At 36.0% G+C, this 16,629-nt stretch overlaps 1 protein-coding gene across 2 annotated transcripts in view; it reads right to left on the bottom strand.

Moving 5' to 3' along the window:
- Positions 1–105: 105 nt before the first annotated feature.
- plppr5b (phospholipid phosphatase related 5b) overlaps positions 106–16,629 on the bottom strand; it is a 46,884-nt gene continuing 30,360 nt past the window's right edge. For both annotated transcript variants that reach the window (XM_043225668.1, XM_043225669.1), the window contains 3 exons: positions 10,881–11,057; positions 6,423–6,557; positions 106–2,474 (listed from right to left, as the gene is read on the bottom strand). In XM_043225668.1, the coding sequence (XP_043081603.1) occupies positions 2,445–2,474; positions 6,423–6,557; positions 10,881–11,057 (342 nt within the window). In that variant the 3' untranslated portion in view covers positions 106–2,444. The remainder of the gene's footprint in view (positions 2,475–6,422; positions 6,558–10,880; positions 11,058–16,629) is intronic.

Here is a 16,629-nt window from a genome sequence, read left to right as displayed (position 1 = left end):
GGACATAACGAGAGGCACCAAAACCTTTATATATTCTAATCAAGCACCAAAAACCTTTAAAATATATATATTCTATATTATATATATATATACCTATATAGGCCACATATATATATATATATATATATATATATATATATATTTTTTATCACGCTACCATGATCTGAGTTTGTGCACACCATCATTCAAAGGTTTGGAATCAGTAAAATTTTTATGTATTTATTTTTATTTTATTTTACGAAACTACAGTAAAACTGTAATTTCAATATACGTGCAGCTGTACTTTACTTCTTTTATGCAAAGCTGCATTTTCAGCATAAATGCAGTCCTCCGTGTCTAATGGTCCTCCAGAAATCATTTGCCGCTCACGAAACATCTCTGAATTGTTGCGCGGCGTTTTTAATGGATTCTCTGATGAATAGAAAGTAAAAACCAGTATTTATGTCAAATGGTATCCTTTTGTGACATTATAAATGTCATTTAATCAATTCAACGCATCCAATAAAAATATGAATAAAAAGTCAAATCTGAACTCCCCCAAATTTTGAACCACAGCTTCATCAAAACAGAACCCAGAATATTCCTTTAAATGGCACCACAACATGACTGAAACACAGGGTCAGAGATCTGAAATAGAAATTAGATTAGCACTGCATTTTCTCGGAATTAAAATAATGTAGGAGACTAATCTATATCCACAATTTTACACATGAGGTATCACGGTTTGTTTTTAATGATCGCAGGAGGAGAGTTGGCTTTCCGACTCATTATTTCTTTAACATTAGCAATATCGATCCTCAGCGAAAGACGCGCTGGCCATTAAAACAGTGCGAAACAAACGTCTACGTGAGTATCATTATGTCGAGCACTTGGTTAAACGGAGGCGGCTGATGGACTGACTCATTATTTTAGCGAGATGGCTGGTGATTGTCTTAGCAGATGATCTGTCTTTCACAGCTTTAAGTTAAACACAGCTTCACTGTGAAATCCTATTGGCCGTGAGCTGAAACTGAATCCTGGTTCACGATTTACCTAACCAACTTTTTTTTTTGCTAGTACAGTAGGCGAGTACTTGAATCTATCGGAGCTTTGGTATTTTTTTTTTGCGCGATCTTTTAAAAGCTATTTTTAGCTTATTTTCTGCCTTATTTTTGTAGACACAGTGTATTTAAGTATGTATGGAAGCACAATTCTGCCTTAGAGTAAAAAAATAAATAAAAAAAAATAAAAGACAACCATCAGGAATAGTCACACTGCGACAATGAAATCATAATGCATTAATTATTAAGAGATATTAAGCTGCATTTAATGGAAATAAACTCATATTGTGAAAATAAAATTATACTTAGAGATTATGGTTGTGGAATATTAGAGTCATATTATGAGATATAAAAGTCCCCATTAATAGAAATAAATTTAGCAATTGTGAGCAATTAATCACAGTTATGAGAGAAAAAAATGAGGTATAAATTCACAAATTGAGACTTCATTCACAATTTCATTAAAAAAGTTGCAATTAAGAGAAATTGTGATATTGAGAGATAGAAAATCACAATCGTAAGGCATGGTTCCAATTCTGAAATCACAGTTTGAGAAAAAAAAAAAAAGTTGAAATTCTGAGACGGTTGTAATTTCGAGATATTAAGTTGCAATTAAAAGAAATAAAGTCATACATAAAAACCACAATTACGAGAGAAAGCTGCAAATATGAGACACACATACGACTTCCGCCACAATTTCAGAAATCACGTTGTGAAATAAAGTGTCACAATTTCAAGAAATAAATTCACGATAGCTTCTTTTTTTTTTTTTTTTTTTAAACAGCGAGACAAAAAAAATAAAAATCACAATTATGAGATAAAGTTGCAATTATGAGACATCACATTGTGAAATAAAGTGTTAGTTACTAGAAATAAACATATAATAATAATAATACTAATAATAAAAAAAGAGACAGAAATATGCTTCCATATGTTTGCACTCGTCTAATGCAAGCACTAAACAATAAAAATGATATAGGAATAAACATTTTCTGGAATACATGATGATGATGATGATATATATATATAGAGTCCATTTTGAATTCGAAGTGCAGGTATCTGCATCAAATATCTGAACGCAAACACAGACGCGTACGCTCTCTCCACATACAGCATGTGAGCAGCAGAGATATTCTGAGCTCTAGACGTGAGCTCGATCTGCGAGAAAGCCAACAGAACCGGTCGGGGGAAATGTGAAGTGCTGCTTCAGTCTTTAGTCGCGTGATGGTAGCAGTTATTAGTTGATAGTCTTAATATTTCCACACACACAAAGCAAGGGCAGAGCGATCCAAAAACGACACCACAGAGAATATGACCACTGCATTAGCGCTGAGCCGGGACTATCGGGACTGGACGGTAAACAGCGTGGATGTCCAATGCGTCTGCCACACCGGAGAATCAAGGTCACGTGATCTCAGCGAAGGCGATGTGATTCTGTTGACCGAGAGACAGAAGGAATAATGTCAGCAAAGAAGCAAGTAGATCAAATGCATGCAAAACTGCTTTCACACAGGGTTTGAGGAGAAAAACACACAAGTGTGACTACAGCCGTTTAACACTGGACCTCAATTCACTGCAAAAAACATCTTGTTTTCCAGAAAGAACATCCTTTCTTTTTTTTTTCCATTAAGCTCTTGAAAAAGTTATAACAGCGCTTACAGCATGAAAGAATAAACCAAATAATTTATATGATCATTTAATGCGTCTAACTAAATATGACTAATATTTTAACGCCTTAATACCAAACACCTTAGTACTTTGAATCAATGCGCTGAAATGTTATTTATTCACTAAAAAGAAGTCTTAATATTTTATGAAATGCAATTGCACTTAAGTAAACCTTCAGGATGTTAGCTGTTAACATTTTAACTGGAAAACAAGACAAGAAGAAAAACTGAAAGTGTTCACTGCTTTATTATTATTTTTTGCTTTCAATTACAAAAAAAATTAAAAATGTCTTTTCTGCTCACCAAATGTGTTTTTTTGAGCAAAAACAGTAAAAACCATAATAATTTTATAACACTTTTCTATTTTAGTATATGATAAAGTCTATATGATAACATTTTTTACTAATATAAAGCTGATTTTTTTTTTTAATCTTTTGTAACATCATTATGTCTTTACTTTCAGTTCTGATCAATTTAATGCAAAAAAGTTTACTTATTTTAGGCCCTGGATCACAAAACCATTCTTAAGTAACACAGGTATATTTGTAGCGATAGCCAAAAATACACTATATGGGTCAAAATGACAGATTTTTATCATTAGGATATTAAATAAAGATTACATTCCATTAAAATATTTAGTAAATGTCCTACGTTAAATACAGCATAACTTTATTTTTGATTAGTAATATGCATGGCTAAAAACTTACAATTTATAAAAATAACAAAAAACTGTACCCTCAGATTCCGATACTTGATACTTGTATCGTGGCAGAATATTGTCATATTCTAACAAACCACACATCGATGGAAAGCTCATTTATCCAATTCAGGTTCACCTATTTTTGTTTTACTCATATTGTCATTTTTGTCTAAAATGTATCAAACTATAAAAATAGAGTCTCAGAATTTAGACCTCCACACGAACACTTTAAACACTAACGCACGAGGACAGAGACCATCCATGTGTGCCATTTTGTAATGATTTAGAGCAAATATATATGGCAGCTTTGCTCGTATTCCTTCATCCATTTACACACAGTCGAAGCTCCTGCGTGAGGCTGACCGTAGGGACCAAGCGACAGCAAGCACTAATGGTTTTGTTTAACCTTCAGCTGCCGTGCGCTCTCAGTATACAGGCCCGATCTGAGAAACCGAGTCCCATTCGGGAATCGTTCACACGCTGCGAGATCCAGCAGACGGATCAGATCCGAAGAGGTGCGTGACTCTGGTGATCAAAACCAAATTATCGAAAACGCGACGTTCTGTGTCATGCAGATATAAATGGGCCGCTGAAAGGGATTCTGCTGGAGCTGAGATTTAATGATAGCTTAAATTTCACGGCGTAGAAACTACACGCTGCATTAGAAAATTCATAAATAATACAGCTGGAAATGGAGCTGGGTTCATCAGAGATTCAGCAAACGTGAAGAACGATCGCAGGAAAGCGCTTCGCGGGTCACACCGCTGAAAGACGCACTGCGACCTCGGCAGAGAATACGGGGAGGATTTTGCCAAACAAATTATTTCTTGCTTCCGGTCGCATTCGCCGTGATCCCGCAGTCTGTGTGATTTGAAGAGACAAAACAGAGATGCGGATTTTCCTCGCCTTGTCCTCCCACTTTCGACGGCATTATGGTTTCTGACAGCGATCTGTCTGTGGCATATTTCAGCAGAAAACAAAGTGGAACCGTCTGTTTTCCGTCCCGGAAACCTCACGGGACAAACCTCACTGCATTCAAACTTCATCTACGAGGACGGAGGGATATCGCAAATAAATCTCTCGAATCTGCAACCTTGACTAAAAGAAGATTAGCATTTTTATTGGCGGAAAGAGCTCCAGGTATCCTACACATTTCATTTGCTGCATTTCAATACACCGAAATTGTTCCCAAATGGTTTTATTGCAGCTGAATAAGCAAACAAGAACAACATTTAATCCCTCGTACGCTGCGGAGAGGAAACCAACGCGGCAATCTGGGATTAAATTATCTTCTCGTTTGCTTACTTGGAGGATCGTGAAACGAATGCGTAAATAAAAGCGTTTAAAGGGTCATACTTGCAGCTTAATTACAGTCTGACGGGGCTCAGCGGTGGCCTGTGGCTTAATTAAAAGCTGAACACGAGGTCTGACTCTCTGCCACGGAGGATAACGGCTGCTTGGGAGCGCCTCAGGAACGGAGGAATTTCAAACGTGTTTCAAGTCTCTGAGGGCTTAGTAGTGCGTTTCGTCTTCTATTCGAGGTGCGGGATTGCTGGCGGTTTTTAGGTCACCCAACTCAAACACCAACACCAGGTCTCAGTTCAGGTTTTAAATGGATTCTGGAGCACCGGCGATGAAAGAAAACGGACTGGAAGCAACTGTGCGTGCAAGGAATTCTTATTAGATCACAAAAGCTTCCACTGATATGACTCTCAGGTATATTGCAAAAAACAAAAAAACAACAACAAAAACTCAACAAAAGTCCTTTACCCTGAAACAAAATCAAATATGCTGAGGAAAAAAAAATCATTTTTGGCCAATCATTCATTCAGTCAATATCAGTGTTGGGTTGCTGTTTATGTTCATGTTTAACTTTACTCTATTTCATGTGCTGATTTGTTTTAAATATTTAAAAGTAAACCATTTTTACACCTTACTATAAATTACTATAAATACTATTATTATTATAACTTATTTCAGATAGTTGCAAATAAAACTGAAAAGAATGTAGTGTAAAAACTACATAGACATTAAAAAAATCATAATAAATAGAAAACAACAAAGTTACTAAAACTTTAAAATAGAAACTAATTTAAAATATAAATTAAACTATAATAAAACAATTATAATCAATGCTATAATAACAGTGCATAGATCTTTAAATAAATTGAAATCTAAGTGTAAATTATGATTGGTTGGATTTTAAAGTATGATTATTAAAAGTGCTGTCAATTGATTAATCACCAAAATAATATAATATCTGTGTGCATACTGTATATATTCATTATGTATACCACAATATAAACACACATTCATATATATATTTTGAAAATATTTACATGCCTATATATGTATATTAATGTAATTTAAACATATACATATTTTTTTATTCAAAATATTTAATAATAATTATTACAATAATTATTACAATTACTGTCACAAGCCAAATGTCTGCTGACTGCACCCTCAAAATGACTTTTAAAAAAGTAAACAAAAAATCTTGAGAAGATCAGATGCAACCATGAAGACTGAACTGCAAAGGACTTGATAGCATGCAGACGGAGATGCCAAAGCTCTAGGTACGCTTTAATCAGCTACAGGTAATTGGTTTGTTCAGATAAAATGACCATGATTGGGTTTTAACTGGGTTTTAATGACGTGTCTTCGTACTCCAGAGCTTTGGCAGCCTGAGCTCCTCACACAGGTGCGCATACGTTTATTGCCTTGTGCTCTGCAGGTGTCTGAAGCTGCTTCTTTTGCCTGTGATCCAGCTAAAGAAACTCAGGAGATGATCTTTCAGAGAGCGGGACGACAAGTCCTCATCATCCATTCTCAGTTCTGACACCTGAGGGACAGGAGCGCATGGGATTCACATCTTGTTGATACGTGCGCTCAAACTGACACAATTAGGACCCTTGAGAGCTGATTCAACACTCTGCACACAGGGCTTGTACCAAACGGCAGTTCATTTGACAGCATGGTTCCAAGTGTGCTTTTGTCTGCTGTGCTCTGTACCTGTGAAGCAATGTACTTCTCCAGCGGACTCTCAACCCTGGGCGAGCTGACCATCGGATTGTTGCTTAGGTGGTCTTGTGGGGGATCCTCATTCAGCAGTTGTTTGCCTTTGAAGTTATGGACTACACACACCACCTGAAAACATAAAAAAATATAACCATATTTAAAGGTTCACAGAAAAGAAATGGTAACCAAACAGTTGCTTATAGTGTTTGTTTTCCATACCGTAGAAGTCAATGACTACATCAACTGTTTGCTTTCCAACAAAAGACCTACTTTAAAGTTCAATAATGTTCTGAGGATGAGTGAATAGTGACAGAATTGTCATGTTTGGGTACTATCCCATTAAGGGGCAATTGTCAAGTTCAATTGTCAAAAAATCATATGAAAATCTAAGTGAAGGCATTTTACATTAAGAACACGCATGAGTGAGCATGCAAAAAATGTAATAATATGGATGTGCAAACTTCGAAATGGCAGGAAGCAATGTGAAACACATAGAAAACACAGAAAACTTCATGAATGCCAGCGTGCAATGAAATCTAAACTAACAAGCAAAAACACCAATTTTAAAGGGAAAATAAAGGTGAGTATAAGGATTTGTGAAGCTGCTGATTGTGTTGAAGTTCTGGAATACAAAGTCAACACGATACAGCTGCACTGTCAATGGAGCTGATAATATTAAAGTGCACAAAGTTAATACAAAGCTAGCGTGTAGTGCACAGTCAGGGACAATCGTGTGTCACAGTGGGAAGAGAGGAGAGGGAAATAACAGTAATTTTGTTAGCAGCCATCTGAGAGTGCTCGACCCATAAAAAGGAACACAGCTGCTAGCCATAGCAGTTCCGCTCATATAGATAGAGTGATAGATAGAACAAAAGACAGATAGAACACCAGACAAAACAATAGACGGACGGACGGACGGACAGACAGATAGATACATAGATAGACAGACAGAAGCTTGCACAGCTTCACAATTCTCCATTCCAAATATGCATATGTATGTTGCTGAGCATCTGCTTTTTCTGACTTCTGTGCAAAATCTGTTGATATTAATAAAAAGCTCCAACACAGCAGTCAAGGGCCAAAGTAGGTCACGTACTCTGTTGGTAGTTTATATTCTGTCATCATATATGCAGCTTGTGGATCTCAAGCTAAACAGAGCATGTTTGAATCACTAGCCCATCGTGGTCTAAATGAGGCCGATATCTTATAGAGGGCTTCTTACGCGACGAGAAAGCTTAGCACATGCAATTTCAATAATTGGAGCGTGTCAACTAATCACATGATTCTTTGTGTGCTTCCTCCGACAAAACGGCAGCTAAATGCTTTCATAAATCACAATCTTAGTTGCTGGAGAGGATTCGTAATGGCCCCGCAGCAGGGCTAAACACATGTCTGACCCTCTAGACTGGAGGCTCATGTGCTAGCAATATGAACATTGGAGCAAGAATGGGAAATAGGACTACAATTTACATTGATAGAAATAAATTAGGACAATAGAAGAACAGATAGAAAAACCAGACAGATAGACAGAAAGAGAGAAACAGATAGATAGATCTAGTAAAGAATGACGACTCTTTAGGGTTAAGGCATTTAGGTTTCAGTTGCTGTATCACTAATACTGTGATGATGTAAGTTTAGTCTAGTTGGAGGTTGACATCAGAGAGCAATCTTGGAGCTTTTCACCTCCCAATACTCCACCAATACAAGCCACACTGTTAGTTCAGAACCAACACTGCCTTCTCTCAGACAAATTAATAGCTCAAGTCAATCAAATCATCATTAAAGAGCTCAGCCTGACAGTTCATTACTAGAGAAATCTCTGCGAGACCACTCAGGAATACTTTTCTTTATCTTGACAGTGACAGGAATTAAGCAAGTCAGGAGTTATGAAATGTTTTTAAACCATTTAATTCACTCTCTGATCATTAATGAAAGCACAGGGGGGAAATCTCTCGACAAAGAGTCTTGTTTCGCAAAATCTTCAGCTGAAATGACACCAAAACTTTGCCACAAGGATATCACAACTCTTAAAAAAAAAAAAAAAAAAAAACTCCTTTGTGGCTGTGTGGTATGATGGACAAGAAACAGACTTCATAGCTCTGTAGTTTGTGGGCGTCTTGGCCCCTATGTGGCCTACATCATAGTTTTTATCTATTCTTCTGAGACTATTATCTTTCATCCTTATCTGTATACTTATCTGTACACCAGGCTAGAGGCTGTCATAAAAGAAAGAACACATTCGAGTGCTTAAACATTAATCATAGGCAGTGGACTCTCTCATTAGCAGTGCTTGCTAAGGCAAACATCACTGTTATGATTGCTCATAGCTTATTCAAATCCCTAGCTCGAAGTACTGCAAGACTAGAAAACATCTCGTTCTAAGCATCAAATTTGTTCAAAAGTCTGGGATCATCAATATTTTTTACACCAACAAGAATGGATTGATTTGATTGTGATATATATAAAATATTAAATTATATTATAATATGAACAAATTAATAAATTAAATTTGTAATAATACCGTTTTTAATAAGTATTTTTCTATTTAAATATAAATGTAATTTATTCCTCTAATTAGAAACAATTCGAATATACTGATTCACTACTCAAGAACATTTTTTTTTAATTATAAGGTTTATTAAAAAAAAAAAGGTATTATGTACTTGTTGACCCCAAGCTTTTGAATGGTCCAGTAATTTTCTAACATCCAACAAGGAATGTTTCATCAAGAAAGGCTCATTAGCAAATGCCGTAAAGCCTTTCAATAAACTGAAAGATGTCTGAGCATCTTTTTTTTTTCTTACTTTTTTCCTGCAACTTCAGTGATTCCACATCGGCAGGCCAAACTAATTAGCAGCTAGCATGAAAGAAAATCCTATTCCAGTGTTATTTTATTACACAAGCCAAAAATTGGTCTTTCCAGAGCTCAGGACGCCGAAGAGGGCTTGGGATTTGGAACATCACATGCTGAATTTACCACATGCGAGGTTGGGTTTCATGGATTTTCTAACATTGCTGTGTTTTTAACCTAAAATGAGGCCGCTCTGGACTCTAAGTTAGTTGAATCTACAGGCCAAAGTCCAGAAAGTCCAAAATGTATACCTGCAGTTGAGCAAAGCAAGAGTCATTGTGCTCGATTGTACAGCTGTAGCACTCAGACAAAGCTGTGGTCTCCACAATGGCATTAGCTTCTGCTCTCAGCTCGTGTGCCCTGAGTAGAAGCCTGTATCATGATGTGTCCAGATGTGGGTGGTGGAATGAGGGTGAAATCCATCTCCCTGCATTTGGCAGCTCTTCTACGCAACACAAAGGCTTTAAAGGAATAAGAGGCCTGGAGCAGAGGGTCTGCAGCAGGGCTGAATGCCGGCATACGATTAGCTGGTCCTATAGAATGTCAGCATGTGAGCACTTCTTCTACTTAGCTCCCCACCAGCCGACATGATCCCTTCTCTATCCTGTTATCCTTGCTATATGAGCTATGTCATTTGCTCTGGACTTCCACCGTCCAACTCCACCTTTTCCACTACGGTTAGTTTACAAAAAGAAAGAAAGAATGAAATTGTGTCATTTAATCACCCTGGACATTTGCTTAATGCAAAACTACAGTGCAACTTTACAAAATGTAAATTTGAAGGATTCTTACATTTGAGTTTCTATGGATTTTCCATTTATGATTACTGAATGAAAAAAGAGACTGTATTCATAAAAAGATATTACTAGCAGAATAAATTTTTATATAATATTCATGTTTTATGATATATGAGCCATATACCGGTGATGTTAAAGGAAACTATTTTTTTAATTCAAATGAAGCTGAAAAAATGAAATGTATATTTTATTAAAAACATGTTGCCTTGGCAACTAACTGAAGTAAACGTGTCGGTTGAAATACTAAAATTACACACTAAGATTACAGCTAAATAGACAGTGAAACTGAATGAAATTGAAACTAAAATGAAAACAGAATATTTTAAATAATAAAAATAACAACAACATACATAATAATAAATATAATCCAAATCATAATACATAACACTGAAATAAGGAAATGTTAAAAAATTCAGTATTAAAAGTTAACAGTTACAATATGAAAAAAAACCTTTAAACGATTCAATGACTTTATCGTATTTTGAAGAAACAAAACAAAACAAAAATAAACAAAAAAAGGTGTCTTGGTTTTGTTACGCATTTTGGGGGAAATAAAATCAGATTTGATAATGAATCTCATAAAAAGATTTAGATCTCATTCCTGTACTTAGTTACGCTGTATACAAAAGATTGGTCATGACATTCTGCAAAACATCTCATTTTGTAAAACATAACAGACGAATGAAATTCATACACGTCTGGAATGACGTGAGTGTGCAAACGATGAAAGAACAATCATTTTTGACAATTAGTTTGCAAGAAGCCTAAAAGATATATACAACATGAATCTGAAGAAAAACTTACTAGAAAGGTGGCGATGGCCACACCGATGATAAAGCCGGCGATGACATCAGACCAGTGATTACGATACTCTGCCACCCTGTTAATACCCGTGAGGAAAGCCAAGCACATCAGGCCCAAAGACATGACTGGTTTAGCCAAACGGGTCCCTTTGGCTTTCACTGTAAATGTGATGTACATCTGAAATCACAGAGAAAGAAACAAATAATATTGAAATATTCGTGGTTCTGTACTCCCACCCCTCGATTTGTAGTCTTTTACAGTACACGTAGTTACCAGTTGGATAGACATTTATGAAAACAACATGTAAATATCCTCCAAATGCATAGCAATCCAGCCGCACAAACATCACAATCTGAAATGCAGATGTCATGGTAAATGCGTCAGGTTATTCCGGCCAAAAAAAACGTAAACCTTCCGCCTGTCAACCCAAACTATGTCAACATCCAGACACTCAGGAACCCCACAATCACGGACGGAATCGAACATCGATTGCCATATAGGGCAAAAAGAGCATAAACACAAAGCACTTTAACACCCCACTGTTGTTATGGTTACATGCTCAGGAGAATGTCACTTGTTTGCGAGCATCTATTTGTGACTGGGTGAAAATATGTGCTCTGACCAACTCGCATTCTACATTGTTTTGAAACATTAATAATGTCATATGTAGAAATGAAAACATCTTTGTTGATATACAGGCATAGCAGTTGGGAGGGAAAAACAATGCAAGGGAGAATGGATGCAAAACTTATTGGTCTTGATGGATCAACTTATCATCTATAGAACCTTTCCATTCCACAAAAATGGTTTAGATGCATAGCTCAATCAAACTTTTTCACTCAGGTTGTTCCAAACCTGTGCAAGTGTACTGATTAAAAAAGGTGTTTTGAAGAACGTTGGTAAGCAAACAGTTGCTGGTGTCCATTGACTGCCGCATTCTTCAAAATGTTGCCATCTGTGTTTGAGAGCAGAAACTGGCACAGTTTTGGAACTTGGTGAGTAAATTTTCATTTTTGAAAACTTTCATCCTTTAATGGATAGGCACGTCACTGTGTGTATGTTCTCAGGGAGGTTCATGGGCCGGTGAACAGCTATCCAACACTCACTTAGAGCAGTCAGGTAAGACAGAGTGGCCACAACAAGCCTATCCATCCAGAGAGAGATCTGTGTTGCGACTTTGTAAGTCACGTCATAGCAAGTCAATGAGAAAATGTGGACAAATGTGGGACAGTCCTGCCGACTCATTCTGGAGTATGCCTGTGTGTCAGCGCTGAAGGTCGTAGATAATCAGCCATCACTCCTGAGGAAACGCCACACAAAGACAGTAATTGTTACCTTGTGCAAGTCTGAGACGCCGCAGCGCTGTCTCGCTCTTTCAGAGGCTCTCTTGTGGATTCAAAGGTCATTGTCACATTGTGACCTGATTTTATTCTGTCTCCAGGAGGAGTTGGGGTGAGCAGGCATTTTTGATGTTGTGAAATTTCAGTGTGTATAACTCGGAGGATAAGACAAATTGATGCAAACTGAAAAATCTCATCCAAAACACAGTTATGCTTTTCCAGTGGATTTGTACGTGGCAAGGCATTTTAAAGCATTTAAAAACAGAAATATGAAGTTATAATTTCATTACAGTACTTACAAGTCCTTTTCTCATCATCTAAACATCATATTTTACTATTTTATAGTGTACATTATAATATTGAAGGTCACTTGTAGCATTTAAATTGACAGTTTTGAACTGCATATACAATGTTAATACAAGCCATAACATGCCCTTTGGGGTTAGTAAGATTATTATAATTTTTTTTTTAAACACATTTTCAAAGGAAATTTCTTATCCTCACTAAGGCTGCCTGTATTTGTACATTTTTCAAGGCTGCAAAATATTATGAAATCAGCAAATATATGAAATATTACTAGAACTTAATACAGTATAGTACACTATATTATCACAATTCTTCGATCAATAGGAGCTTGAAAATAACAGTATTTAAAATAGATTTTTGTAGAAATGTAGAAGTCTTTAACGTCACTTAATTTAATGCATCCTTGCTGAATAAAAGTATTCATTATTTGAAGATTTATTTATTTTTTTAAACTTACTTCAAACTTTTAAACTGTATTTTTATGAAATATCACTGCATCCCTATTTTTCAAAAAAAAAAAAAAAATTTTTTTACTTGTCAGACTACCAAAAAAAAAAAAGTAGAGTGAGTGAGTATTATTGCACGCTGACTTTTGTCTGTCCTACATTTTGCATGTGCGATTCAGGAGCTGGTTGAGTCCTCAGTCATCTGCCTTTAGGGCTTCTGTCAAAAAACATGTAGTCTTTTTGAATGCAACAAAACATCATCTCACAGGTCAAGGGCAGAGCCTCTGGACTGCCTCAAAGCTGCAGAGAGTAAGCTGTCAAAATATCAATTTTACACACTGTTGCACAGCCCTAAAGTTCTTTCCCGAGAGATACCATGTGTCCTTCCTGTCGGGCTGGCCGGCCATCGGCTGCGATATGCTTTAATTTACATCATCTGAAGGCCTAAAAAGACAGTTTTAAAGTATTTGTGACAGCTATCATGTTCAGGATTGAGAACGTCACATTAGTGTTCAAAGACTTCACCAAACTGTCTGTTTGCCTTTATAGTTTTAGGAGAAAGTCAATTTCCCACGGGAGCCTGACAAAGTCACAAACCTCTGGAAATGGACTGACTCGCAATATCCTGCCAACTACTCTTACTTCATTTGCCACCTCATTCTTCAAGCCTGAAAAAAGTGTTAATGTGTATTTGCAGCTCTGTTCCAAATCTATAGTGAGCTGCTCCCTACTTAGACTGCAGACTCATAATTGAAATTAATAAGATAACAAATTATATATATATTACATTATATTATTTAAATATTACATTCTTCTGAGGAAAGGACAAAATGGATGACAGGTAATTACATAAAAAACTGTTCAAAATGTTTTTTTGAAAAATTAGAATATTCTGGATGCATTCAACTCATTGAAAGTGACAAAAGATATTTCAAATAAATAAATATAGTATTGTATTATTCAATGTATTATTATTTTTAATTTAAAATAAATGATATTCATTGAAGACTGTATCATAGTTTCCACAGAAATATTAAGCAGCACACAATTCTTAAGCACCAAATAAAAATAAATGAATAAATAATAATAATAACAATTAGATAGATAGATAGATAGATAGATAGATAGATAGATAGACAGACAGACAGACAGATAGACAGACAGATAGACAGATAGATACCAAAATAGTAAAAATAAATCACATATTCAGTGCGAAGCATTTAGTCCAGATCATCAATGTGTTTAAGACTTGATGTTAAAGACAAAGATCAAAAACTAACTTTTGATTCTGCAGAAATTGCAAAGTAAAACATCTCCATACTTCATGACCTACATACAAAAGCATGATTGATCTGGTCATTTGACAGGAAAAGCATGTCCGCTCAAAGACACTTTGCAGGAAGTCAAAAGTTCTTAAGTCTCTGACATGGCAGAGCATATCCTACAGACACTAATCAGACTTCTCTTGTGTCTATATTAATAATCAAACCTCCTGGGACACCGTGGATCTTTCGGAGCTCTATAGTCATCAGGGCTTGCCTCGACTAACAGCTGGTATGAGATATTCTCTCCCTACGGAGTGAGATTTCCTTGTGGGGCCGGTGCACATCTGCAACAGCATCACTGATGAAAAAGAGGGCTAAACCGTGCCAGATGCTCATTACTTGATTTTTGGATTCTGTCCTTCATAGTCTGTTCGCATGTGTGGGACGTCTCGCATCCTAACCGGGTTATTGTGGATAATTAGACAATGAAGTGAAAAATGAATGGAGGCCATAAAAGTGGTAATTATAATGGAAATAAATAAGTAAAAGAGCTGACAGGAAATCTCATATGTTATCTAATTTTTTTGGGACTGGTTGGTGCTTGACTCGTAGCCCATTTCTAAAATGATTTGTGAGCTGTAACATTCAGTAAGATAAATAATTAAGTTTTCATGAGTTTTTGCACAGACAAGCACCAAAAATCTAATTCCCCACCCCCCATATCTCAGAGCTGCTTTGTTTTTATGGAAATTTATCTCCACCACAGAACAAAACAAAGATAATTGCACTGTTTTCTCTTTCAAATCGAACTTTGGTTTTTGGCAATTCTGAGAAAAAAAAATCTATTGTAAGATATAAACTGCAAATCTTAATTCACAACAATTTTTTCCATCTCTGACAACTTTTTTAAATGTTTTTTTCCTCACCCTGGAATAAAATAGTAAACTAGGTAATTTCTAAGGTAACTTAATAGTTTATTATAACCTGAACATACATATTCTCAAAAACAAAACACAAAGACAGGAAATAAACATGTAAACATAGTTTAAAATTGGATTATGATCTAAAGCATTAAAATCTAATCTGAAACCGTTTCGGTTGGAGTGGTGAGATCACTCATTAAAAGATTTTAATAAAAAAATTTTTTTTTTTTTTTTTGAGTAAATCATGACAAAGTGGGAAAGCAAAACCAATCAAAATACAGTATCCTGTATGAAAAGGTCCACAACCTATAAACTTTAAACTTTTCACACCAATCAAACTCTTATTTTCTTTCTCGCCAGTAGTATTTCCTGCTGAAAGATTGCTGTCAGACAGGTCTTCCACAGCTTTCATGGAAAAAAAAATCAGCTTTTTCTACTGCCTATTACTACAAAACTAGAGCTCTTTTCACAAACAACTGCGTTCACACTAAAGTGCTTTGTGTCATATCTGCGCTCGAGATATGACACACAGGTTATGGGCAGAATCCAAATGAAGCTCATGTGAATTTGCATCTCCATTTCAAACGCACCTCTCCTGGATGCACTCAAGATAAGCACGCTTCATGGCGATCACCAAGACGCAGAGATATACATATCAATGATCTGCACTGGTCGTTAAAAAATTCGAAACAAGTGGTGCTCGCGATAAGAAGAACTGAAATCACCTTCACGTGCCTGCTGTATTTAAACATCAGGCCAAAGTCAAAGCAGATTGACGGACGTCACTCTACATAACGTTCATTAATGGCGGAAAGTGTGAAGAGCAGCAGAGGACGTGTTTTGAAAATCCTTCTTGAAGAACTTTAAAGTTAATGACTTTCCAAGGACGCGTAGATGACATTACGGAGTCCATGCTACACATCACAAACAAAAAAACGTATGAAGTTCTTATTAAGCCTCATGGCATCTTAAAACAACTGTGGGTAGAACTTCAAGAAATAACAAGACACAATGCAGCAGCTGAAGATATCCACCTGCATGTGTACAGCAATGGTACATTTAAAAACAACTTTTCTCAGTTTTTCCATGGAAACAGTCTAACAGCTAAAGTGCAGCATGATAATTAATCCATCATGGCTAAAAATATCCTAACTAAATAAAGAAAAAAAAAAAAGTGTTTTAAAAAGGGATACATTTAAAGACTTTTCCAGGAAGGTTTTACCATGGAAACAGACTACCAGCTATACTAAACAGACTGCAAATAATTAAACCATCACTGCAATAAACATCAAAACTAAATAAGGAAAATAAAACTTCAGACTCCTTCTGACGTGCCACAGCTTTTAAAAGATATAGAAATATCTAAAAATAAATAAAATACCATGATAGTGTTCATTTTGTGATTTCTCTGGTTGAAATAAGCATTGAATATCTGAACAATATTAAGAATTCTCACTACATTACAGGTG

Source organism: Puntigrus tetrazona, chromosome 24 (assembly GCF_018831695.1).
Source record: "Puntigrus tetrazona isolate hp1 chromosome 24, ASM1883169v1, whole genome shotgun sequence".
Lineage (NCBI taxonomy): Eukaryota > Metazoa > Chordata > Actinopteri > Cypriniformes > Cyprinidae > Puntigrus > Puntigrus tetrazona.
The sequence above is the reverse complement of the archived record's forward strand: the minus strand, read 5'-3'. Positions and strand labels throughout refer to the sequence as shown.